At 34.4% G+C, this 27,671-nt stretch overlaps 1 protein-coding gene across 2 annotated transcripts in view; it reads right to left on the minus strand.

Annotated features, from left to right (window-relative positions):
• The window catches only part of LOC143237673 (protein tweety-like), a 44,134-nt gene extending 32,185 nt beyond the window's left edge, over window positions 1-11,949 (minus strand). The window contains exons 1-5 of one of the 2 annotated variants that reach the window (XM_076477181.1): window positions 11,802-11,949; window positions 11,179-11,339; window positions 7,578-7,689; window positions 3,040-3,278; window positions 583-678 (exon numbers count right to left, since the gene is read on the minus strand). In XM_076477181.1, the coding sequence (XP_076333296.1) occupies window positions 583-678; window positions 3,040-3,278; window positions 7,578-7,689; window positions 11,179-11,339; window positions 11,802-11,849 (656 nt within the window). In that variant the 5' untranslated portion in view covers window positions 11,850-11,949. The remainder of the gene's footprint in view (window positions 1-582; window positions 679-3,039; window positions 3,279-7,577; window positions 7,690-11,178; window positions 11,340-11,801) is intronic. The other variant, XM_076477182.1, reaches the window with a different exon arrangement.
• Between the last annotated feature and the right edge of the window lie 15,722 nt (window positions 11,950-27,671).

The raw sequence follows: 27,671 nt of genomic DNA on the forward strand, positions 1-27,671 counted from the left end.
CTCTTGTCCAGTATTAAATATATAAAAGTTTACTCTCTTGTCCAGTATTAAATATATAAAAGTTTACTCTCTTGTCCAGTATTAAATATATAAAAGTTTACTCTCTTGTCCAGTATCAAATATATAAAGTTTACTCTCTTGTCCAGTATTAAATATATAAAGTTTACTCTCTTGTCCAGTATTAAATATATAAAAGTTTACTCTCTTGTCCAGTATTAAATGTATAAAAGTTTACTCTCTTGTCCAGTATTAAATATATAAAAGTTTACTCTATTGTCCAGTATCAAATATATAAAAGTTTACTCTCTTGTCCAGTATTAAATATATAAAAGTTTACTCTCTTGTCCAGTATTAAATATATAAAAGTTTACTCTATTGTCCAGTATCAAATATATAAAAGTTTACTCTATTGTCCAGTATCAAATATATAAAAGTTTACTCTCTTGTCCAGTATCAAATATATAAAAGTTTACTCTCTTGTCCAGTATTAAATATATAAAAGTTACAATATGTTATATGGAAAAATTAGCTTCTACTCTTGTTAAAACCTAATTATTCAAATAACTTTCCTTATATACTTACAAAATAAGTAGCCAGCGAGAATGTTGGATGATTCCGAACAACAGAATAAGGCAGGAAAAAATTAAAAAGTAGAGAATGACAACTGTAACTAGCCTCCTGAAAACATTATTTACTCTGTGTTTTCATTCTTTCATTGGAATATAACACTAAAACAAACCATTAAAAATCAAAGTAAAACTTCATTTTGATATGTACAAACAATAACTATCAGACAGAAATGTGATTTTAACCAATTTCTAATAAAAAACTCATGTGTTGGATGATTCCGAACAACAGAATAAGGCAGGAAAAAATTAAAAAGTAGAGAATGACAACTGTAACTAGCCTCCTGAAAACATTATTTACTCTGTGTTTTCATTCTTTCATTGGAATATAACACTAAAACAAACCATTAAAAATCAAAGTAAAACTTCATTTTGATATGTACAAACAATAACTATCAGACAGAAATGTGATTTTAACCAATTTCTAATAAAAAACTCATGTGAAAACAAATTAGGTTTTCCTTTTTTGAGAAAAGTCAAACTGATATTTGTACTTTATCTGATAATACCACATTAACGTATGAGAATGTAGTACAAACTCATACGTCATCAGATGATGTAAAAATGTAACATTTTCCTACATTGATATTCTCATAGATACTGCCATTCACGTAATAGATTTTCTTGATTTGTAAAGTTTTCCATATGCACAACTTTTGCTTGCCACAAGCTTTTGAAGCTCCCACTTAACATTATGTGTTCATACATGGCATAGTTTCATCATAGCATGCAAATTAGCAAGCAACAATCCTCCAACAGTAGGAGTGTGAGATACTCCTAGTGCAGCAGACTCCCTCTACACTTGGGACAAAGAAAGGTGCACCAAAGTTTGGGAGGATGAAAGGAAAATAGGAGAACAGGTAATTATTTATCTGAAACACATTTTCAGTATAGGAGAACATTAACTAATAGCTAGAATCCAAAGTAAAAAGGTGGAAAGACAAGTTACATAGGTGAGCACTTTTTGGAAGGCCCCAAAAGAAAACCCATGAAGACAGAAACCCTAGTGTACAGAATCACACTTGTGGGAGATTTCACCTCATCTGTTACACCCATACTGTTGTAAAGGAAATGTATAACAAAACTGGATAGAGAAGATTCAAGTCTAAACAGTAATAGATGTCACATCAGACTGGGTCAACTCCCGTCCAACACCAGGAAGGGTCAAACATTTGACGTCAGGTCCACAGTAGGAGGAGAGTCCCGACCCTCTTCACCTCAAGCCCAGATGGAAGCCCAAGTCCCCAGGAGAAAGAGAACATCCTGCACAATGAAGGAAGAAGGAGACATGGCAAGGAACACCAATCACTCCAGAACAAGAGGATATGGCTGGGGGTTGCAGATACATGAATGAAAAAACACCTAAATGAATGAGACATGAAATGAGTGTAAGATGCGATTCCTCCAAGATAAACCAACTCATCCAGGTCCAACACCTGAAAGGGTAGAAGAAAAGGGTAGCTGTAAAAAGCTTGTTAGGATAGAGCCAAAGGAAAAAGAAAGCATCCAAGATAGCCATCTTGATCATCCAAAAATCTGAGGTGAGAGATAAATATAGGGTGAGAAATTTTCAATGCAAAAGTGATGGAAGATAAGAACCTGACTACAGACTTCCTAGAAACTAAGAGCAGACAAGAATTAAAACCTGGAAAAGATGAGAAATCCATCCAATAGTTACTGAAACCATTAGGACAAACACTGCTATGGACCATTGTTGGCAAGAAACAAGATCCTTTGGATGAGACACTGGAAGAGCAGAGGAAAAGCAAAGATTAAGACACTGATAGAAATCCCTATGCTCATCAAATGGCCACATATAAAGGGCAATGGTCCATAAACCTAATGAAACAGGCCCTACTAACCTTGGTTCTATATGACAGCTACCACTTAGCTTGACATCACTGAAGTCTAACAGCAATGGAAGAATGGATGGGAAGAGAAATGGAAAGTAGTAACAGAGAGAGATAAGGAACCAGGAAGACAGGATGCAGAGGCAAAGAAGCAGCACAGGAGAAGTGGTAAAGTAGTCCATGAGTGTTTTAACACTAGTAATGAAACAAGATGACACCATTTCAAAAATATGGTAAAACTACACCTGTGAAAGTAGTCAACAACATCTGTACAATCTACCAATGAAATATGGTAACATTGTTTAATACATGAATACTAATTGGTGAACTCTCTAGTAACGAAACAATAAAGAGAAATGTATATATAACAGGAACCCACTGCTTTCTGTAATTATTTTTAAAATATGAGTAACTGACTAAATTATGTCTACAACTGCAAACCATCACATCTTCTCCTAAACTGTAAATTGGTCCTGTAACCACACGTAACTTATACCATTCTGGTAACAGTTTTTTAATCCCAAAGGTAAATTAACTCTGCTACACAATTTATAACAATATACCTGAAAATTTCCACCTCATGGATTGTTTCTGGAACTTTCTGTAGATCCACAAGGTCAATGTTACTTTTTATTTCTCGTAGCTGTTCCGCACCTTTTGAGACATTACGTTTAATGCACGCTAAAGCCACCTGTAGAAAGACATGGTTTGTGCTGTTCAATATTGGCTCCTTAAGCAAATCTGTCAGCGTGTCAAGTTCTTCACTGATTTCACTGTTCAGGATGTATTCAAACTCTGTGGTCTGAGAAACAATAATACCTTCTTGAAAGTTCATATTAAATCTAAAACATGGTATGATGTTGATAATATAATGAAAACTGAGAAAACAAACCAACTTCATCATATTTTCAATATCTTTTATGAGCCTTTATGAATGAAAGTGAAATATGTCACATACACATTATCTGATTTATCCTAAAAACTGTTTCAAATTGTATGTTGCATGATTTGCCCTACAAACTTTTTGAAATTGTATTCACATGGTTTGTCCTACAAACTGTTTCAAATTGCATTCACATGGTTTGTTCTACAAACTGTTTCAAACGATATTTTACATGGGTTACCCTACAAACTATTTAAAATTCTATGTCACATTGATTTCTCCTGCAAACTGTTTTAAATTATATGCCACACTGGTTTCTCCTACAAACTGTTTCAAATGGTATGTCACATTGTTTTCTCCTACAAACTGTTTCAAATTGTATGTCACATTAATTTCCCTACAAACTGTTTTAAATTATATATCACATTGGATTCCCTACAATCTCTTTCAAATTTCATGTCTCATTGATTAACTTACAAACTGTTTTAAATTATATATCACATTGGTTTCCCCTACAAACTGTTTCAACTCTTTAAATTGACAATCTATGTACAGCTTCTCACACTATCTACTCTACAGACAAGTCAACTGTTGAACTAGACAGTATATGTGTAGCTTCTTGAAGTCTCCACTCGAGAGACAAATCAACTGCTGAACTTGACAATCTATGTAGAACTTATCAAAACCTCTACTCAATAGACAACTAAACTGTCAAACTAGTCGATGTATGGCTTCTTGCAGTCTCTACTCTATAAACAAGTCAACTGTTGAACTAGAGAGTATATGTATAGCTAATTGAAGTCTCTACTCTGTGGACAAGTCAACTGTTGAACTAGAGAGTATATGTATAGCTAATTGAAGTCTCTACTCTGTGGACAAGTCAACTATTGAAATTAACAATCTATGTGTAGCTTCTTAAGTGTCTCTACTCTATAGACAAGTCAACTGTTGAACTTTACAATCTATGTATAGTTTCTTAACTGTCTCTATTCTATAGACAAGTCAACTGTTGAACTTGACAATCTGTGCATAACTTCTTACGTGTCTCTACTCTATAGACAAGTCAACTGTTGATCTTGACAATCTGTGCATCGCTTCTTAAGTGTCTCTACTCTATAGACAAGTCAACTGTGGAACTTTTCAATCTATGTGTAGCTTCTTAAGTGTCTCTACTCTATAGACAAGTCAACTGTTGAACTTGACAATCTGTGCATAGCTTAAGTGTCTCTACTCTATAGACAAGTCAACTGTTGAACTGTACAATCTATGTGTAGCTTCTTAAGTGTCTCTACTCTATAGACAAGTCAACTGTTGAACTTGACAATCTGTGCATAACTTCTTAAGTGTCTCTACTCTATAGACAAGTCAACTGTTGAACTTGACAATCTGTGCATAGCTTCTTAAGTGTCTCTACTCTATAGACAAGTCAACTGTTGAACTTTACAATCTATGTATAGTTTCTTGAGTGTCTCTACTCTATAGACAAGTCAACTGTTGAACTTTACAATCTATGTATAGTTTCTTGAGTGTCTCTACTCTATAGACAAGTCAACTGTTGAACTTTACAATCTTTGTATAGCTTCATTGAGTGTCTTTACTCTATAGAGAAGTCAACTGTTATACTTAAAAATCTATATATAGCTTCTTAAGTGTCTCTACTCTATAGACAAGTTAACTGTTAAACTTGGCAATCTATGTATAGCTTCTTGGAGTCTGTAGAGAAAGGTGAAGAGTGAATTAATAAAACATGTCTTGTTTCATGATTATAGTAAAAAATCTTGCTTTTCACCAAATCAGTTATTTCATTTTTAAATTACTCAGTAAGATACACAGTTATATTTTCATGTAATTAAATTTCGTAGATGTTTTTATACACATGTGTACTTTATTTTAACATTACTTCTGAGACCAGGTGCTCTGGAATTGTCCTGGATGGCAAACCTGGAATTGTCCTGGATGGCAAACCTTAATATATAGTATCATTTGAGAATAAGGTATCATTTGTATCATTTTTCAAGTTGAAATAATATCGCACACAAAGTTTGTTACTTTCGTAGTACACAGTAATAAATTTAGAATGTGTATGAGTGGTGTTGTGTTGTTGACTTACCCACTCTACCTCCAGGTTAAGATCAAGCACAGTTGTTGTGTTCTTGGCTGAGTGGAGTAGTGTTGTTGACTTACCCACTCTACCTCTAGGTTAAGATCAAGCACAGTTGTTGTGTTCTTGGCTGAGTAGAGTAGTGTTTTTCACTTACCCACTCTACCTCCAGGTTAAGATCAAGCACAGTTGTTGTGTTCTTGGCAATTTTTGCCTGTTCCTGTTCTTGTCTTTTTTTTTCTCTGATAATTCTCATCAGTGGTACTCTACCACTTTCAGTGCAACTTACAGTAATGCTGGAGAGATTGTACTGTAGATTGAAACCCATATTTCAGTAGACAAAAGTGCCATCTAACTGTTTTAAAAGTTTGTTCTTTAGTCTCCAATCTCTCATTAACTTCTATGAATGTCAATAATTAACATAACAGTACAAGAACAACATTTCTCTGGCAGAACTTGTTGCACATCTTTAGCAGGTGAAAATAGTCTTGTATCATCAGACTTTTTTGCAAATGTCATTTCAAATCATGTTCATAAGACATCTGGATCTCCTGGAAGTAACATCATGCATAAAGTCCAAATACATTCACACAGAATGCAAGAAATGAATTGTTCTTGTCTGAAACTTTCTGTTGAGTTTCTTCAGTTGGAAAGTTTGATGTCACTGTGGATTCGATACCAAAGAACTGCCAAATGTGATAGACGTTTCTCTCACACCCTGCTGGAGTATTACAAAAATCCCTTGAATGCCTTGCTTTCACACTTGAGTTCTTGGATGGTCTACATCCATTATATAATGTCTTGAAATCCAAAGGATCTTCAGAAGTAATGCCAGGCATTTCATCTTCATCAGCTTCCAATGGTACAGCACAATCAATCCTTCCTTTTTACTTTCTTCATATCTTTAATTTCTCTTTGGCTGTTTCCCATCTGCTTTTCATGGGTCTAAGTTGATGCAGCCAAAGTGATATTGAGAGTACTTCCTACAAGTACCACACACAGCCAAAGTGATATTGAGAGTACTTCCTACAAGTACCACACACGTGAACTGTGCACTTACAAGCCATCTTGTTCTTTTCATGTATTAACATTGCTTTATCAATACAAAATCAGTATATTTACTCACTGGATGTCACTAATATGTTGGTATCCATTTTGTGGCCAGCTGTTGATCTGGTTTTCACAAAGGATGTGGCAGCCACCTGCTTTTTGTCCAATTAGGTTTTGTTGAAAGAGTTAGCCAATAAACAAGGTTCTAGAATGACTTGATAAATCATGTTCTGCAATATCCTAGGTGCTTGGCCAATGGAAGCACTGTTAAAAAACCTTTGTGATTTATGTACTTTGTTAATCTATAAGGAAAGTTATGTGTCCTGTAACAATACGTTTAAATACTACATTACAGTATGTTTTGTGTTTAAATACTATATTACAGTATGTTTTACGTTTAAATACTACATTACAGTATGTTTTGTGTTTAAATACTACATTACAGTATGTTTTGTGTTTAAATACTACATTACAGTATGTTTTGTGTTTAAATACTACATTACAGTATGTTTTACGTTTAAATACTACATTACAGTATGTTTTGTGTTCTGTAGCGCTCATTATAAAACATTGTAAATTTATAAAATTCACTGAATCTATTAGTATAAAAACTATGTAAAAAATGTACCATGCAAAACTGTGTAAAAGTAACATATTTATCAAGTAGCACTACGAAAAATGTACCCTTCAAACTACATACAGACTTAACGAACATAAAAATACTTTACTCGTGCAGATAAGAAGTACCTACTATCACATTAAGTTAGAATTATTCCATTTACCTTTTCTTGGAATGACTGTTTATAAAAATGGGGCCTAGTTTCAAGTTCGCAGAAATCTCAAACAGGTTTAAAATTATTTTCAAAACTTATGTAAAATGTATATATTTAAAGAAATAATATTTTAGAAATAGTGAATATATATTTTTTAAAGCAAACAGACCTTTGCTTTATATATATATATAAATAATTTATTTCAATACATTTAAAATAATACATAGCAATTAATTTATAATGTTTCTAAACTAATGCTAAATAAACCACAATTGTCTTAAAAGAAGCACTTACCTTGTTTTGGACAGATTGGACTATCTTCTCCATGTTTTCTGTAGCCATCTTGGCACTCTTCATACCGTTATGAGTTTCTTCATTTCCAAATAACCCAAGAGATAAAGCACCACTAAATAAATTAATATTCAAATAACATAAGTATTCCACAAATCACATGTACTCAGAATACAAAAATCAGTTTTTATTTCTACACTACTGAAGTTAGGAAAAATTAAAATGACTGGACTAAAATATTTGTTATATACCATCGAGTTCAAACATTCTATCACAATTCACTGAGACCACAGACTACCATCCCAGCTCCTCTATTGTCTCCCATTACTAAAAAACTTACTTAGAAGGGAAAAAGTCCATACTAGAAAAAAGAGAAACATTTTAAGATACCTGTCCTCAGGTAAATGTACCTGAAACATGTTAACAGAACAGAAACCTTGGCAAGTATAGAGTTTAGAGAGGGTGGTGAGCATCCTGTCACAACTGGGGTGTTTGAAAACATCTTCATTCTCGCAGATCATAAAGTATAAGCTTATCTTGGAAGACTGGAGTTGTTTTGTTACTATGGGATCAGAATAAGCTTATCCTGGAAGACTGGAGTTGTTTCATTATTATTAGTTCAGAATAAGCTTGTCATTGGATACTGCAGTTGTTTTGTTACTGTGAGATCAGAATAAGCTTGCTATGGGAGGCTGGAATTGTTTTGTTACTGTGAGGTCAGCATAAGATTGTCATGCAAGACTAGAGTTGTTTTGTTACTGTGAGATCAGAATAAGCTTGCTATGGGAGGCTGGAATTGTTTTGTTACTGTGAGATCAAAATAAATTTGCTATGGGAGGCTGAAATTGTTTTGTTACTGTGAGAGCAATATAAGCTTGCTATGTGAGGCTGGAATTGTTTTGTTACTGTGAGAGCAGTATAAACTAGCTATGGGAGGCTGGAATTGTTTTGTAACTGTGAGAGCAGTATAAACGAGCTATGGGAGGCTGGAATTGTTTTGTTACTGTAAGAGCAATATAAGCTTGCTATGTGAGGCTGGAATTGTTTTGTTACTGTGAGAGCAGTATAAGCTTGCTATGTGAGGCTGGAATTGTTTTGTTACTGTGAGAGCAGTATAAACTAGCTATGGGAGGCTGGAATTGTTTTGTTACTGTGAGGTCAGCATAAGATTGTCATGCAAGACTAGAGTTGTTTTGTTACTGTGAGATCAGAATAAGCTTGCTATGGGAGGCTGGAATTGTTTTGTTACTGTGAGATCAGAATAAGCTTGCTATGGGAGGCTGGAATTGTTTTGTTACTGTGAGATCAGAATAAATTTGCTATGGGAGGCTGAAATTGTTTTGTTACTGTGAGATCAGAATAAGCTTGCTATGGGAGGCTGGAATTGTTTTGTTACTGTGAGATCAGTATAAACTAGCTATGGGAGGATGGAATTGTTTTGTTACTGTAAGAGCAGTATAAATTAGCTGTGGGAGGCTGGAATTGTTTTGTTACTGTGAGATCAGAATAAGCTTGCTATGGGAGGCTGGAATTGTTTTGTTACTGTGAGATCAGAATAAATTTGCTATGGGAGGCTGAAATTGTTTTGTTACTGTGAGATCAGAATAAGCTTGCTATGGGAGGCTGGAATTGTTTTGTTACTGTGAGATCAAAATAAATTTGCTATGGGAGGCTGAAATTGTTTTGTTACTGTGAGATCAGAATAAGCTTGCTATGGGAGGCTGGAATTGTTTTATAACTGTGAGATCAGTATAAACTAGCTATGGGAGGCTGGAATTGTTTTGTTACTGTGAGAGCAGTATAAACTAGCTGTGGGAGGCTGGAATTGTTTTGTTACTGTGAGATCAGTATAAACTAGCTGTGGGAGGCTGGAATTGTTTTGTTACTGTGAGATCAGTATAAACTTGTCATGGAAGATTGAAATTGTTATATCAACATGAGATCAGAATAAGCTTGTCGTGGAAGACTGGAGTTGTCCTCAGCTTTGAAAAATAGTGTTATGTAATTTGTGTTTGGGCACAGTACATGTTGTATACTGATACTGTTTTGTGTGGTGCACATCACATGGCATGAAGGGCAGAGATGAGACTGTTTCTTGTTTCTACTAGTTTGTAGAGGTAAGTTACTTGCTTTGTGCAAGTAATCTGTTAGAGTTAATTTTAGGAGCCTTAGGGCTAGTCTTAAAACATGATTCTGTTAATGTTGTATCCATCAAACTTTCCTGGTAACATACAAATGGTGACTTGACAACCATATTCGATTATTTGGTGGATGTAAGCTTTGTATATATGTATAATGCTACTAGCCTTGCATCATTTGTTTGATCCTACAGTTAGTTTGAGGTGAGGTGATTAATTCTTTCACTGATAGTTTCATGTTTCTTGATGTGCTCTACATATGTGAGTCTTTTGTCAAAATTAATTTCAAAATATTTACTTTGGGGCATATTATTTATTATTATTATTATTATTATTATATCTTTACATGTCCCACTGTTTATTATCCTGGATCATCAGTCGTTACCCACAAGACTTTCAGAATCAGCTGATAACAGTTTCAGGTCTTTATTATCCTGGATCATCAGTCATTGCACATAACACTTCCAGAATCAGGTGACAATATCATCTGGTGTAGATTAATGTTTGCTCTTCACATTGTTTGTTGTTTAGAACTGAGACTGTTTACAATAAAAATGTCCCTTATAAACTTCTATAATGCACTCATCGTTTAAATATTTTAAACAAAAAGTGCATAATGAGCAATTGAAATGTGTTAAACATATATAATAATGTAACTAGATCTTCTGTTCATTAGAAGTAAAATTAATGACAGTAAACTTAAGGACAGTAAAATTAATGACAGTAAAATTATTTCTAAAACAATTAAATTCCTTTACTTAATCAACATTTAAACCATAAATTTTAGTGAATTGTTCTGTCAAAGTTTGAATTCAAAGCAATGTTCCAAACATCTTAATCATAAGGCTCAATAGACAAAAAATGTTTTTAAGTTAAACTTTCAACCTCACATATACAGGATGATTGAAAATTTTCTTTCCTATTTTAAAATTTGATAATTTAAGAAATATAACCATGTAGTATTCAATATCATGTAGCCCAATTGAAATATCTTTTATTGTCATGTTACCCTGTAAACTGGCATCTGTGCATAAAAAGGCTCAATGTGGTGGACTGGTAAGTGTGGGTCAACTCTGTGTTCACAGAACATCACCCCACTCAACCTCTTTCTCTGGATATGTTAAGAAGATAGTGTAACACACAAATACAACAAAAATCCCAGAGCTAATGATCAGTACAACAGACACCATAACTGTGGCCATGTTATAATGAATATGGACTGACATAAAGTATAAGTTAAACATGGTGCACACACAGAAGTCTATTATCAGGCCAATAAAAAGTGTTCAAGTTGGGCTACTAATTTGTAATTTAATTGTTAAATTTTAAAACAAGGTAATTTTGTACTGCCTTGTATATTATAAGGTAATTTTAATGATACAAATGATGTACAATTCATTACTGTAAAGCCAATCAATATGAATATAGCTAAAATCAAACTTTTAATACAACTAAATCTTACTTACCAACAAAGCAAGGCAAAAACAGATAATGTCCATTTTAAAGGGGTTAACTTTTTCTTTTTCTTTAAAGTGGCATCACACCGTTGATAGAGTAAGAACACCACAAAAATGAGAATGGTGACAATTATCCAGAAGCCTGGGCCAGCTATGATAATTCCCAGAGCCTACAAAATTAAAAAAATACATCTTTAAGTGACCATTGGTACCTGTAAAATCATACAAAAATCAGAACAATTTTAAATAACATCTCAGTCACTACTGTGTTGTCATACACCAGCTAACTTGTTGAACTCTGGTGTTTAGCCTTGTCATCACTTGATATAGCAGGCATAGAGTAATTAATATATGATCATACATTGTTTTTATAAGTTCTTAAAAATATTAACTTTGGTATTATACACATAATAACAGTTTCTTCTTCCACATGCTATTAATTAATAAGACATTTATACTAATATATCACAGTTAATTTGTTCTATTCTAATTATTTTAAAATCTTTAATAGTTTACTATTGTTTTACAGCAATGAGCACAAACAATTTTTTAACCTAAGAAAACAGTATGATAAAGATGTAAAAACAACAACAACATACTGAATAAGATGTGTAAGTATAGAGTGTACTTACTGGTCGCCTGATATTAGCATACTGTATTTTAAAGTACATGAAAATCATAAATACCAGTATATTGTAATCAGAGATAGTTTTAACAAGCACCCAATACTGTCAAAAAGTACTAAGTGTAACGTATTAAGGACCATAGTAATGATGCTGTTAATATTTAAAACCTGCTGGTCACATGAAACACTTCTAGTAACTTGATACAGAAACCCATCATCAACACTTAGAGACCCAGGATTACATAAACAAACACATCTACTCACTCTGAAACTTCCACTTTTAAATGTTTAACCTGAAGCACAAAATTATGGCAATAATTTTCTTTTTTAACAGAAATAAAATTTTGGTTTTCTTTATTTAAATATAATGTCATGACACATTTTAATCTGTAGTTTGTACAATAACTAGGCTTATGTACACGTTGGAATTCTTACTTTCACAGAAATTTCACATTTACAGCTTCAAATCCTATACAATTAATGTTCTATAGCAACAAGCTGAGTCAGCCAAAGGTCATAAAGGTTATAACTGAAACTTATTTATCTACATATTGTACACCTTCAGATTTTTAAAGTGTATATTCTATCTTTCTCAGATGGATACATAACCAAGTTTTTCCTACTTGCATTAGACCATGTATTTTGTTTTAAAACAAAACAGACTTACTAAAAAATAAAGTGCATTACATTTACTCATCACTTCAGGACTGTTTTCTCTGCAACCAAACCACAATTGTGGTGAGCAAGAGAAAATCTTATCTGTATATGGTAGTAATTATTTGTTACATCAAATGTAGCATACACTGACTCTAAAATATGAGACAAAACATGAAACCAGTTGGTTCTGTGAATCTTCTCACTGGAGTACAGAACGTTACGTAGCTGTCTGAAATAAGATAGATAACTCATAAAACAGAGTTAAAATAATTTCACAGAATGTACATAAATAGACTCAATTTACACACATTACACATAAAAATATTCAGTATACCCTTAAACAGACAATGTTTTCATATTCCTTACTGTATCTCCATTACAAATCATTCTCACTACAGTAATATTAAAATATCCATACTATATTCCATTAGAATGTATTAAGTGTAAATTCATTTTGTCATGAGATAGCACAATAAAAAGACTAAACTTTATTAGACAGTGAGGCACATTTAATTTAATAAGTTCAGATATTCATTCGTCCTAACCTAAACTTGCTTTAGATTGTTAATCTAAACTATCATTTTCAATAGCTCTTTGATGATTATTTGACAGAAAAGAATTTGAATGCTACATAAAAGGCTGAATTAATTGTTACACCTATATCAAAGTTATTTGGTTTGTGTCCACATATCTTCCAGATGCAAAGAACAAAAACACTAGTTCAGTAATTGTTTTTAATTAGACACTAACACCAAGTAATGTTTGGATTATTCTCTCTTGCTTGCTACTACATAATAGTTCAATGAGGAACAATTACTGACAAATCACAAAACTTCTCTAGATACAGCGGCATACTAATTTATGTATGAATACAGTTACTGTGATAAAGTATAGTGTTACAGCTAATTCTAATGAAACATAAGACAGTATAAACTAACTCCTGAGGAACTCGTTTAAATAACAAAGGAAAAGATACTAAAAATATATATAATAATAAACAACAAAATGGGAGTTAGAGACTGGTCATTGCTTAAAATTTAGTTAGAGCGTTTCAGTGTTACGAGTTACAATTACTCAGAGATTCTGAATTATTAAGTATATTTTCAGGTAAGTTATAAAGACAGTTTTTTATTTTCGTTTTTTTCTTTCGTAACTTCTTATGTTAAGATTATATTAGTAAACTGCACATTTCAAATGCATTTGTCATCATTTTTTTAAAAATCAGGGCCTGACAGTTCTATATTGTGAATACATTCTGTTTAATCTGAAGAAGTTCTGCCCATAGCTAGTACAGCGGTATGTCTCCAGATTTACAACGCTAAAATCAGGGGTTCGATTCCCCTCGGTGGGCTGAGCAGATAGCGTTATGTGGCTTTGCTATAAGAAAAACACACAAACACACACTGAAGAAGTTCTAATACAAGGTCTCTTTTTGTTTTCCTTTCAGAATTCTGGTGTGAACAACACAATTATTTAGAATAGAAGAAGAATATTAAGATTACAAGCAAACATTTCACATCTACTTCTGTGTCGAAAGAAAATTCATCACTTTTCAATCTTTTATAAAACATCAAAATTGCTTGTCTGGTTCAAAAGTATTTAAATTGTTTTGTTTGTTTTTTTGGAATTTCGCACAAAGCTACTCGAGAGCTATCTGTGCTAGCCGTCCCTAATTTAGCAGTGTAAGACTAGAGGGAAGGCAGCTAGTCATCACCACCCACCGTCAACTCTTGGGCTACTCTTTTACCAACGAAAAGTGGGATTGACCGTCACATTATAACGCCCCCACGGCTGGGAGGGCGAGCATGTTTAGCGCGACGCGGGCGCGAACCCGCGATCCTCGGATTACGAGTCGCGCAAGCGTTACGCGCTTGGCCATGCCGTGCCAGTATTTAAATGAATATTTCATCATACAAAACCAGTTTTAAATGATTCTGTAAACATTTTATCTAAAATGGAGATCAAATTTCTTTGTACATGTATTAGATATTCCTACAAAACTACACAAGAGCTGTCTTTATCAGTCATCCCCAATTTTGACCTTATAGATTAAACTAAAAGGAAAAACAGCTAGTCAACAGCATTCACTGACAACAATGTGGCTATTCTGATTGAATAGCAGGACTTACCAACCACATTTATAATGCATCTATAGTGCCAAAAGTGCATATTTTTTGTTTGCTTTTGAATTTCGCACAAAGCTACTCAAGGGCTATCTGTGCTAGCCGTCCCTAATTTTGCAGTGTAAGACTAGAGGAAAGGCAGCTAGTCATCACCATCCACCTCCAACTTTTGGGCTACTCTTTTACCATCGAATAGTGAGATTGATCGTAACATTATAACGCCCCCCACGGCTGAAAGAGCAAGCATGTTTGGTGCGACCGGGATTCGAATCAGCGACCCTCGAGTCGAACGCCTTAACACGCTTGGCCATGCCGGGCCCTCAAAAAAGAGAGAGAGAAAGAACATATTATTTACACAGTTATCTCATTTGGGTAACTTAAGTTCCTGATTGGTATTTTTTTTTTCACTTTGTCTAAATTTCTAAAATATTAAATTTTCAATTTTAAAATTCTAAGAGTGAGAAAATTTGTTGTTACAAGTTACATCTGGTTTACTTATTATTATTAACCAATTCATAAACTTGAAACGGAGATAATTGGTATTACCGCTAACGTGGATAATGGTTGTTTTAGATATATCTTGATGAACTCAGTTAGTGATATCAGGTTGCAAAATGTACTTTAGTACCAAAAATGTATTTCCAACACTGTTATTTCGATTTTTGTTAAGGCGTGCGACTCGTTATCTGAGGGTCGCGGGTTTGCATCCCGGTCGCGCCAAACATGCTCGCCCCTTTCAGCCGTGGGGGCGTTATAATGGTACGGTCAATCCCACTATTCGTTGGTAAAAAGAGTAGCCCAAGAGTTGGCGGTGGGTGGTGATGATTAGCTGCCTTCCCTCTAGTCTGCTAAATTAGGGACGGCTAGCACAGATAGCTCTCGAGTAGCTTTGTGCGAAATTCAAAAACAAACAAATGATATTTGTTTGATTTGATAGAGCTGGAATATCATTGTATCTGACGACACAAGCTTCGTATAGCAGGTAATGATATTATTATAAAGTTGTTATTTTCGAAGTTGGTTCCTTTAAATTATCTGATGAAAAATAGTTCAATGTCCAGTCGATAATAATTTAGTTTTTTCTTCCTTTATCGTTTCTTTAAGATTTAACACTGTGGTATCTTGTAGACCAATTTATAGCAACGTTAACTGTACTACACTAACGTAAAAAACAAACTTACATGCACAACTCCACGGCTGATGAATCCAGTAAATAACAAACAAGACACTGTGTTATTCACGACCATCTAAAACAAAAACAACCACTTATTGATTCACTATATTGACTAGAAACAACGTTATAGCATGCTTCATTTAACTTTTTTTTTTATAAGCTGTTGCTCAAAGTTACTAGAAATACTAATGTCAAATTTTTTAGAACTTTATACGCCTACATTATAAAACTTTTTTAGTCTTAACATCGTGCATTCTTTAGTTGTCATCTAAATTGCAATATAAAAAAATATAGCTTATAACCCTTTCATGGATTCTTAAATCCTTTGAACGATCTTAATTAAAACTAAAATATCATTTTAAATTGTTCATTCAACAAGTCTTGTTGGTGATTTTGTCTTCCAAGGCCTGTGGTATTTGGATGGAATCTCATCTTGTCCGTTGTTGTCTCTTGACACTGTCACTGTGGGAGTTCTCCTTAGATAAATGGTTAAATGAATCCACTAGTAGCACCAACTTTGATCATACTCTTGAAGTTTTCTTTTACTCTTTGAAATTCCAAATTAGCCGTTCTCTCAGTGATATACTTCCAAAGACAATCACAATGGACCATCTTTGGCTGGGATCACCTCTGCATCTGGCTTCCAAAGACAATCAGAATGGATCATTTTTGGCTGGGATCACCCCTGCATCTGGATTTTGTAAACCACATCATTATTACTTTTTCCATGCAGCATATAAGGCTTTTTCTAAATATGCTTAAATTTAAAATTGGTCCTTTCTTGTGGTGGGGGTTGTACAAAGATACCATATCATCTTGTTGGAATCCATTCCAATCATCATCAACGTCAGGGTAACTTTTCATTTTATTACTAGCTTTTATTTGGTTAAGTCATTTATTTTTCTACTTATAGTGTGTAAGACTCTTTTGAATGATTATTTGCAGAATGACTGTACAGATGGTATAATACCACTTTATGTTCTCTCCTAAAACATCAATGATTATGTTGTGTTGATGACAGTTTCATGCACTGTTATACAATAGTTCATCAATAACAGCTGGAGATCTTTATCCATATACATGATTATTAGATTTAACAATGTCCAGTTGTATATTTTCACCATGTCATCAGGAAATGGAATTCCGTAGAAACACCAAAGCTTGGGAAATATTTATTGACGAGTTTAATTGCAAGGGTTTCTGCTTTTCGGTTAAGAACAGCATGTACTTTTAGCCATTTGTTGAAATAGTCCATCATAACTGTGATGTCTCTGTTCCAACTGTTACTCTGTAAAAGAAGAAAGAATGCATCGACAGAAACTCTCTGTAATGGAATTAAACTTAATTTCGTTATACTTACCCATGCTTTTTCTTTCATAGACCTTTGTTAACAATCACTGTATGTGGATTTCTCTGGACTAATATCGACGTTAGAGCCTTTTTTATCGTTCTACAAACCACGAGAAATATACCTCTAGTACATAAGCAGTTCACAAGCTGCATGACGTCTCATTTCTGGATAGTGTTTGCTTGTGCTTGCACTTTGAGATTTTTTCAATATTATTTATTCATTGCTATGGCAACAAGTGAGAAAATAACCCAAACATATTCTGTTATATTTGTTGTAAAGAGAAAGGTGAGAAAATTACAAAATTCATCATAAAAACGTATTACGCTTATTTTTATATGCGTAAGAAGGTAAGAACAAGTCTTTAACTTTCGGAATTTTAATTCTCTGGCGTGAGCCTAGAAACCACGGAGATGACTTGTTTTTGCTCATGTAACATGCAAACTACAACACTCGAAATAAAAAGGAAGTTTCTTATCTGAAACTTCATTCTGCTATAAGAGCTGTTTGTTATGTACCTGATGAGCATATACATACTCTACTGGAGACTATTCATACAGTTTCATCTGATTCTAAATCAGATGTCAATAGAAATAATTACTGGAATTGTTTTCAACCTGAAACATCTGGTGAACGACAACTTTTCTTACAAGTTGAACTTAATGAATTGGTGAGAGTTTTGTGCCTTCCCAAAGGATTTTTCAGAAATATTGGGGTCCATGGTCCATACCTCAGGCTAATAATGTACTATCTCCAAGAACATCATTTTACTGGTGCAGAAATTGTGAGAAAGAGTTTGCGCCAAACTTCTTGCTAGACAGTTCGCTGGCTTATTGCTAACAATATTGTTGAATTAATACTAATGCTAGGAACTGCAATGTTGAAAGAAATGAGTGGAGATGGGTCTCCTCCAAAAGAAATATAAAAGGTGTTTTTTATTTCACAATGGTAGCATATATGCATCTGTTTCTATTGCTCATTCGATTCACTTAAAGGAAGTGTATGAAAATATCGAACTGTTTCTTAATAGTGTCATTTACAAAGAACCTGGTTGTCTACTTTGTGGAGACGTAAAAGTCCTTTGTATGTTGTTGGATCAACAATCCAGTTATACAAAGTTTCCGAGACCCTAACTCAACTATAGACATTCCCAGCAACCAATTAGTAACCCTCATAGAATTCACCACGATAAAGACAAACTTCATGTTCAACAACCACAACTATATACAAACAAATGGCCTAAGCATAGGCAACCCAGTATTACCAGTTCTAGCCAATATTTATATGATGCAAGTTGAAACACAAGCAATTAACACAGCATTACATCCACCACTATACTGGTACAGATATGTAGATGACACGGTTGCGGGATTCAGATCTACAGAACACACACTTAATTTTTTCAATCACATTAACTCCATACATCCCAACATTAACTTCACATGTGAACAGGAAGAAAGCAATCAAATATCATTTCTTAACCTCAAAATTACAAGAACCGACACACAATTCAAAATAGAAATCCACCGAAAAATCACACATACTGGACTATACATTCCTTGGGACTCAACACATGAAACAAAACAAAAACTCAACACACTAAGAAACCAAATAAACACAGCCATAAAACTATGCTCACCAGATAAAATTAACGATGAATTAGACAAAATAAAACAATACTTCATCAACATCAATACGTTTCCTCCACAAACCGTAGAAAACATTATACGCACACATCTAGACAGAAAGCAAAATCAACTAACAAAAGTAAATATATCTCACAAATCAAAAAATCACGAAACCATATACTGCTGCATACCATATATTCCCGACATCAGCAGACAAATAACCAACATTTGGCAAAAACTAGTAACAAAATATGACATTCCAGTTTATACCAAATTTATTCAAAAACCAGGCACAAAACTGAGGTCTATACTATGTAAAAACTACACTGACAAACACCACACCAACATTATTTATAAAATACAATGTGATAACTGCAAAGACTTTTATATTGGAGAAACAAGTAGAAAAATGGAAACCAGATTAAAAGAACACAAAAAGTCACCTTCACACGTTTTCGAACACTGCAAGTCAAATAAACACAACATAACCATAGAAAACACTCAAATACCAAATAAAGAAACAAACATAAACAAACGCAAAATTAAAGAAGCCTTACTCATACAACAACTTAAACCCAAAATAAACCAATATAAAGAAATGCCTTTATACCTATATTAAATATAATAAAATAAAATTATATATTCAAACATCTAACACCGTCCTCTACATTTCGACACTCAGTTACACAACCCCTTCCAATCATGTGGTCAACTTCCGGTCAGTTACTCTTTCTTTCTTTGTGAACCTGACGAGACCGAAGGAGGTTGAAACGTTGTTCGCTCTTCTACGTAAAATATTTTCTCAATCCAAAAGAAGCCGTTTTTGCATACATAAAGTTTCCATGCTTTTGGTGTGAATGGGACAGCAGAGCTCGAAATAAACATTAGATAAAGAAGCAATGATAAAGCAGAGTAAGGTTGATATCAGAATCGATACATTTTGAATATGAATGTTATTTGGTTAACAAAGAAATTACTTTCACTTCACATAACTCTGGGTTGGCTGAAGCAGTTTGTAAAGGCCTTCAACAAAGATGGCGACTGTTTCAACTATCTATGTAGGCGATTCCCAGCTCTTTCAAAAGCAAAACTTAAAGAAAGGATTTTTTGTTGAGCCTCAAATGAGGAAATAGATGACTTCGTATGAACAGTTGACAATGAAAAACAGTTGGAAAAGAAGTGTGAATGTTATTGTCAAATTTTTATCAAGCAAGAAGGGCCCAAATATTGTGAAAAATTTGGTTTGTAATATGAGTTTGAAAGTTATTTTTTACATTCATACACACTGCTGGCCAAAATCTTAAGGCCAATGAACATAAAGAAAAAATATGCATTTTGCGTTGTTAGACGAAACCACTTATTTGAGTAGAGCTTCGAAAGATGAAAATAAAAGGGAAAGTGAAAATAAAAAAACCTTTTTTAGAATTTAATCGGGAAAATGTAAACACTATGAAATTAGCCTAAATACTAGCTGGTCAAAAGTTTCAGACCATACTAAAAAGAAGTACTAAACAGGGTATGAAATGCCCAACAAGAGGTCTCAGTAGTGAGAATAACATTGTGAATAACTTCAAATATTTGCTTTGGCATGGTCGATATAAGCGTTTGCAGAAGGCTGGCTGGAATGTTATTCCAAGTGGTGAAAATGTATTCACGAAGATCATGCACTATTTGGAATTGACGTCCATTTCTATAGACTTCCCTTGCCATCCACCCCCAAGAATATTCAATGGGGTTCAGTTCGGGTCCACACGCTGGATGGTCCAAAAGAATCATGTTATTCGACATGAAAAAGTACTTTGTCCTGCGGGCATTGTGGGTTGCAGCGTTGTCCTGCTGAAGGATCCAGCCATTTCCACACAAGCGAGGGCCTTCACTCAATAAGAATGTGCTCTCCAACATGTAGCCAGCTGCTCTTTGACGCCCCTGTATAACCTGAAGCTCCATTGTTCCATGGAAGGAAAAAGCACCCCAGATCATGATGGAACCTCCTCCACTGCGTCGTATAGAAAATGTCTCTGGTAGGATATCCTTATCGTGCCAGTAACGTTGGAAGCCATCTGGACCATCTATGTTAAATTTTTTCTCATCAGAGAACAAAACCTTCGTCCACTTTTTACGTCCCAAGTTTGGTGCTGCTCAGCAAAGTTTAACCGAGCTGTTTCTTGGTGTGAAAGGAGGCGTGGCCTTTGAAGACGTTTACGGTTTTTAAAGCGTTTCTCTCGTCGATGCTGTCTTATTGTTCTTGAGCTGCATTCTGCGTCTGTAAGGGCCTTAATCTGGTTCGACGATCGGCTGGTGTCTTGCCGGGCAACCCATCGAATCCTCCTGCTCAACGCCGGCGAAATTTTCTTGTGCCGACCACTTGAAATTCTTGTTCCGTATCCTTCAGGGTCTTTTAAGAAGGGCCCGGCATGGCCAAACGCGTTAAGGCGTGCGACTCGTAATCTGAGGGTCGCGGGTTCGTATCTCCTTCGCACCAAACATGCTCGCCCTTTCAGCCGTGGGGGCGTTATGTGACGGTCAATCCCACTATTCGTTGGTAAAAGAGTAGCCCAAGAGTTGGCGGTGGGTGGTGATGACTAGCTGCCTTCCCTCTAGTCTTACACTGCTAAATTAGGGACGGCTAGCACACATAGCCCTCGAGTAGCTTTGTGCGAAATTCAAAAACAAACAAACAAAACAAACTTTTAAGAAATTTGCGATAGCAGTTTTACTACGCCCAATCTCACCAGCAATGGCACGTTGAGAGAGACCTTGCTTTTACAGCTCGACAACTCTTCTATGTTCAAACTCTGTCAACTTTTTAACCTTTGCCATGTTTTTACCCAATGTACACAGGAGATGTCAGTGGGTGATGTTGACAACGCTGATGCTGGAACACAAATAACTAAATTTCGTTACGTGTTTACCGATAAACGCTTCGTTTCAGCATGGCCTTAAACTTTTGATCAGCTAGTGTTTCGGCTAATTTCATAATGTTAACATTTTCCCTATTAAATACTAAAAAAGTTTTTTGTTTTATTTTCCCTTTTGCCATTTTCATCCCTCAAAGCTCTACTCAAATAAGTAATTGAGTCTAACAACACAAAATGCATATTTTGTTTTTATGTTCACTTGAGATCGAGCAGTGTATTAACATTTCCCTCAAGATTTCGGTGACTTCAGTGAAAAACGGGAGGTGGATTTCATCAAGACATTGGGAAAATGAAGAAGAGGTATCGGGAACAACGACATGATGAGTAGGCCCGCATCGACCGTGGCGCCATCGGGGAAGATGGAACAACAGCATGATGAGTAGGCCCGCATCGACCGTGGCGCCATCGGGGAAGATGGAACAACAGCATGATGAGTAGGCCCGCATCGACTGTGGCGCCATCGGGGAAGATGGAACAACAGCATGATGGGTAGGCCCGCATCGACTGTGGCGCCAGGACCCCTACTAACTGTCCAAATCGACAGTTTAACTCTCTCTTTCTTCGATAAATCTTCATATTTTATCTGTTATTTGTTCTGTTCTTTCCCAACACATATGAGATCAATTTGGTCAACCACGTAATCTCCAAAAAATACAAAATAAATCAAAATTACATTAAATTGTAGCAGGAAACAACATTTCCTTACACTGAATAATTTAAAACTTCTTAACCAATTGTTTATAATTAAATTTTATTATCTTATCGCCTCTTAGATTATGATTTTTAAAACTTTTCACTATAAGAAGTGTTAAAACATGCGGTAACATGAAGTAAAAGTTACGTTAACCTGGTTACACAAATTGATAAAGCTCGTTCTACTCGTGAACTGTTTGTCCTGGCGAGTGTACCTCGTAGAAAAATGTTATTCTTGTTACCATTATATTGACCACTATTACTTAATTTGACCTAATCTAGCCTAAAAGTTTTTAAGTTTTACAGTTTTAATTATTTGTATAATAATAAATAAAGAAAAGATATGAAAAACAAGAAATATATTACTCACAGTGTAATCATTTTTGTTGGTGTTATTTCGCCTTCTGTGTGTGTTTTCTTATAGCGCAGCCACATCAGGCTATCTGCTGAGTCCACCGAGAGGAATCGAACATCTGATTTTAACGTTATAAATACGTAGACTTAACACTGTACCAGCGGGGGACTGCCTCCCATTTTACACCAAGGCTACTAGTTCACCACATATATTTTTAAGTAAACAATACAGGGAACACACAGAATAATTTCATGTGAACAGCTAAGAAACTGGTCTTTATGTGAGAAATTTTCTGTCTCTCTAATCACGTGACTTGTGTTATTAGAAATTCCACATTAGATCCCGTTATGTTTTCGTGAGTGGTAATTCCCTTCACTAAAATTGCCAATTTTCTGTAACATCACGTGGTATAAAACACATGCCAGTCAATGAACTGAAATGTAAGCTATCTATTGGTTATAACTTCAATGGGAATCAGCTTAGAAAATTCCTATTCATAGGCCTCAAACTAACTGAAGCAGTTTGTTAAAGGATGCTTACTGCTAGTTATTGGAGAGAGATTCATCAGACGCAACGTATTAAAGAAAGACGACCAATACGTAGTTTTGAGACTTAGAAAATAGATTTCACTAACAATTCAGGATGAATGATGATGCACATTCGTTCTTTCCAATTTTATCAGTTTGTTAGTATTTTTGTATATTTTTGTTAGTATATAATAAAAAATGTTCATTGTGGTAAAAGAAATTAAATTGATCCAAGTAAGATAGAAAAAAAGACATTGTTTTCTATAATTCAGCTACGAACTTCGTAAACATGTCTTTTTTATTATTATTTAAAATAGTTTCAGTAATTGCTAATACATCAATATTTGTTTATACCTTCGATATCATGCATCTTGGAAGCAAGATCGATTTTAACATGTTGTAATGTGACTTTTGACGCTAAAAAAGTGGAATTGTATTACATAGGCTCCTTAATTTAAACTTCATGAAAGTTGTTTTAAATTATTGAGTATACTTCAATGAGAAGAGACATATTAAATAGAAATGACCCAAGCGGTAACATATAAATCAACCCTATCTGTGACACAGCTAATGATTGAATCAACAAACGAATATATAATAATATATAGGTGTGTAAATATTAAATAAGAATTGTATTACAACCGCAAGAATATGTTTTTCTCCTTCTAAAACAATAAATAAAATTTATTAAATAACTTACATCCATATAATAAAACCACAATATTAACACGAGATCTTAAAAGAAAGCATAAAAACTATGAATATAATGAAACTACAAAGAACATAAGAAAGTTACTGGAATATTTAGTACATAGTGACTGTGTGTTCCTGAATGATACCACTCCTACATACAGTGTTGTTGAATGATGCCACTCCTACACATGCATTCCTGAATGATACCACTCCTACATACAGTGTTGTTGAATGATACCACTCCTACACATGCATTTCTGAATGATACCACTCCTACATACAGTGTTGTTGAATGATACCACTCCTACATACAGTGTTGTTGAATGATACCACTCCTACACATGCATTCCTGAACGATACCACTCCTACATACAGTGTTGTTGAATGATACCACTCCTACATACAGTGTTGTTGAATGATACCACTCCTACACATGCATTCCTGAATGATACCACTCCTACATACAGTGTTGTTGAATGATACCACTCCTACATACAGTGTTGTTGAATGATACCACTCCTACACATGCATTTCTGAATGATACCACTCCTACATACAGTGTTGTTGAATGAAACCACTTCTACATACATGTTGTTGAATGATACCACTCTTACACATGTGTTTCTGAATGATACCACTCTTACAAATACCACACGCATAAATAATAAACAGCATGAAATAGATCAACGCATAAGAAACCAGTATATAAACACTAGAGACCCGTACGTCAAAACTCAAATAAATACGCTAACGAACAAAATTCGAAATTAAATGTAGTCAGACAACTGTTGATTTTTGCTCACAATTAAATAAGCACACCGAAATCTGGGCACACCTGAAGTGATTCACTGGCAATCAAAGTACGAACATAACGTATTTTGAAACATGAAAATAAAATAGAGCACATACAAATGTAGAAAAAGTTAAAAAACACATTAAAAATGTACAATGAACCATCTATGAATACACACTATTATAACTCACTAAATAAATATATTAAACAAAGGAAGCACTTCTACCCAACAGATTTCCCACCTCTTTCATTCAATCTCCAAAATTCACAAATAAATAATAATAGTTATGGAAGCCAAATCATAAACACAATAACAAAAACAGAAGTAATTGCATTTATAAGATATACAAGAAACAAAGTGAGGATGGTATACAAGCCATTCTCCTCAAAAAGGGTACCTAGAAATTGTTTTACCATCTAACAACATAATCAAATTTATCTCTAAACTTTGGTTATATTCCATCCTCTTGAAAGCAAACAAATGTTCTTAAAGGAATGAAAAAACAGCGAATAAACCATAAAACTAACAAACAATTAGTTTGACTAGTTGAAAACTTTAGAAAGAATATTTAACAACAGGCTCTCCACTTTTCTCATCAAAACTACTGGAGGTTAACATAGGTTTCAGGAAATTTTACAAATAATAGATCATTTTGTTAGATTAAGTGAACAAGAATAGACATTTTCAACTAGTAGAAATGTGCTGTCGCCAGCTTTCTCGATGTAGATAGAGCATTCGATACTGTGTATCATAATGGTTGAAGATATAAAATGAAACAAATAGATTTACTAACGTGTTATTCGCTGGTTGTCTTACGTTTTATAATAATAATAAAAAATGTCGAGTGAACGTAGAAGTCACCTACTTCCAAGAGGGGTGTACAAATTGATTTCTAATTAGTCCTACTCTTTTCATCATGCATGCAGAAGCGATATGCCATTAGAACATCCACATTTTAGCCTAACCTTACAATTTACAGGCGATGTGATATATAGAAGAGATCTACGACCCCTTTGGTTGCAGCTACAAACTCACAGTCAGTTCTAAATCAAGTAGTCAAGTATTGTCAAAAGCACTGAATAAACATAAATGTTCCGAAAACTAACTCAGTTCTATTTTCAAAATCGACAAAAACGTTTAGAAATTCCCGAAATCTTTTACATGTTGTCACATCAGCAGAAGCTATTGGAGTAACGTATGATTTAACGTTAACTTGGAAAAACCATATCAATCAAATCAGAAACAAAATATGGCAATGAGCAAACTATGTAAAGAGACTGTCTTGTGAAAACACAGAGGCCATACCAAAAATATTATTAAAATTAATAAACAGTATATGCGACCAGTACTAGAATACGCCCTGTTCTTCTGGACTAATGTAGCACCAACACGTACTAAGAAATTACATAATATATAAAACTCTGTAATACAATTAATATGTGTAAAAACAGAAAATCTGTAAATCGTTACATCATAAATGATAAGAACAGTCGGAAGTATCTTGGCTCTAAAGACTATCATATTCTATAAATATCATATAACCATACTATAGATATTTTGACCCTTTACTGTAGTTTTTCACCAGTTATTACACATGGCCAGGTGGTTAAGACACTCGACTCGTAATCTGAGGGTTGCAGGTTCGAATTCCCGTAGCACTAAACATGTTTATCCTTTCAGCTGTGGGGGCTTTATGATGTTATAGTCAATCCCACTATTCGTTGATAAAAGAGTAGTCCAAATTGGCGGTGGGTGGTGATGATTAGTTGCCTTCCCTCTAGTCTTACATTGATAAATTAGGGACAGCTAGCGCAGATAGCCCTCGTGTAGCTTTGCGCAAAATTAAAAAAACAATTATTACCTTGTAGCCTGGTACCAATGTTAGCCCAAGGTCTGTTTTTAATGACGGTCCAACGTTATGCCAACCTATCTATATGCCATCATTGGAGAAATTCTAGGTAATCAAAGAGAGCCACCCTTTAGAAGATGAGTAGAGTAATTGGTTCAACGTTTCCACCCGACCTCGAGAACCCAACTGAATACTACGGGCTAATATGTGATTGCTTTCTGGGGGAGTACATTCGAGACGGGATTTGAAATCGTGACATACAGTATTACTATTCGAGTGCCCAGAACATCACGCCACACCAGACTGTTATTTACAGGAATTCTTTCTTTGTTTTAAAGCATTTGGCCATTTTGTTTGTCCACTGTGGGTTATCTAAGCTCGGATTTTAGTGTTGTAAGTCTGTAGACTTAAATTATTATATGTAGGAATTATTCTTCGGCTCAGTTCAGATCGCTATTTTCTCGTTCAGTGCTTTCGTTTCTTCTCTTTGGACTCAGCAGATAACCTGATGTGGTTCTGCTATAAGAAAACACACATACTCGTTCAGTACTGTCGTGTTTTGTTTGTGTGTTTTTTTTTTTTTGCATTGTGCAAATAGATCATAAAACTAAAAAACATATTTTCGGGGGGAAACAAAGGACCTATTGATCCATCTTGGCTATCACATCATCTAAACTAAATTATTATTATTATTATTATTAATTTTAAAGCTATCACTTACACTGATATAGTTATCCAGCTTTCTCTTAAACTTGCTGACTCCACAACATCCAAAGGCAACCACTCTGTTAGAAAAATATAATTGTCTTCTCTGAAGATGACTTCTACCTTGTCAAAATTTACATTTGTGTTTTTCTTATAGCAAAGCCACATTAGGTTATTTGCTGAGTTCACCAACTGGAATCGAACCCCTGATTTTAGCGTTGTAAATGCGTAGACTTATATTTGTATTCCCTATTTTTACTACAGTATCATCGCTATTAAATATGCAGAAAGATTATACATCAACATTATCATTTACTTTTACAGTTTTAAACACTTAATAATAACAGTTACATAACCATTTGAAAACAAATGTGATCTTGTAGTACAATTTATAAATCGTAAAATCTACGTCT

This window comes from Tachypleus tridentatus, chromosome 13, assembly GCF_004210375.1.
Source record: "Tachypleus tridentatus isolate NWPU-2018 chromosome 13, ASM421037v1, whole genome shotgun sequence".
Classification (NCBI taxonomy): Eukaryota; Metazoa; Arthropoda; class Merostomata; order Xiphosura; family Limulidae; genus Tachypleus; species Tachypleus tridentatus.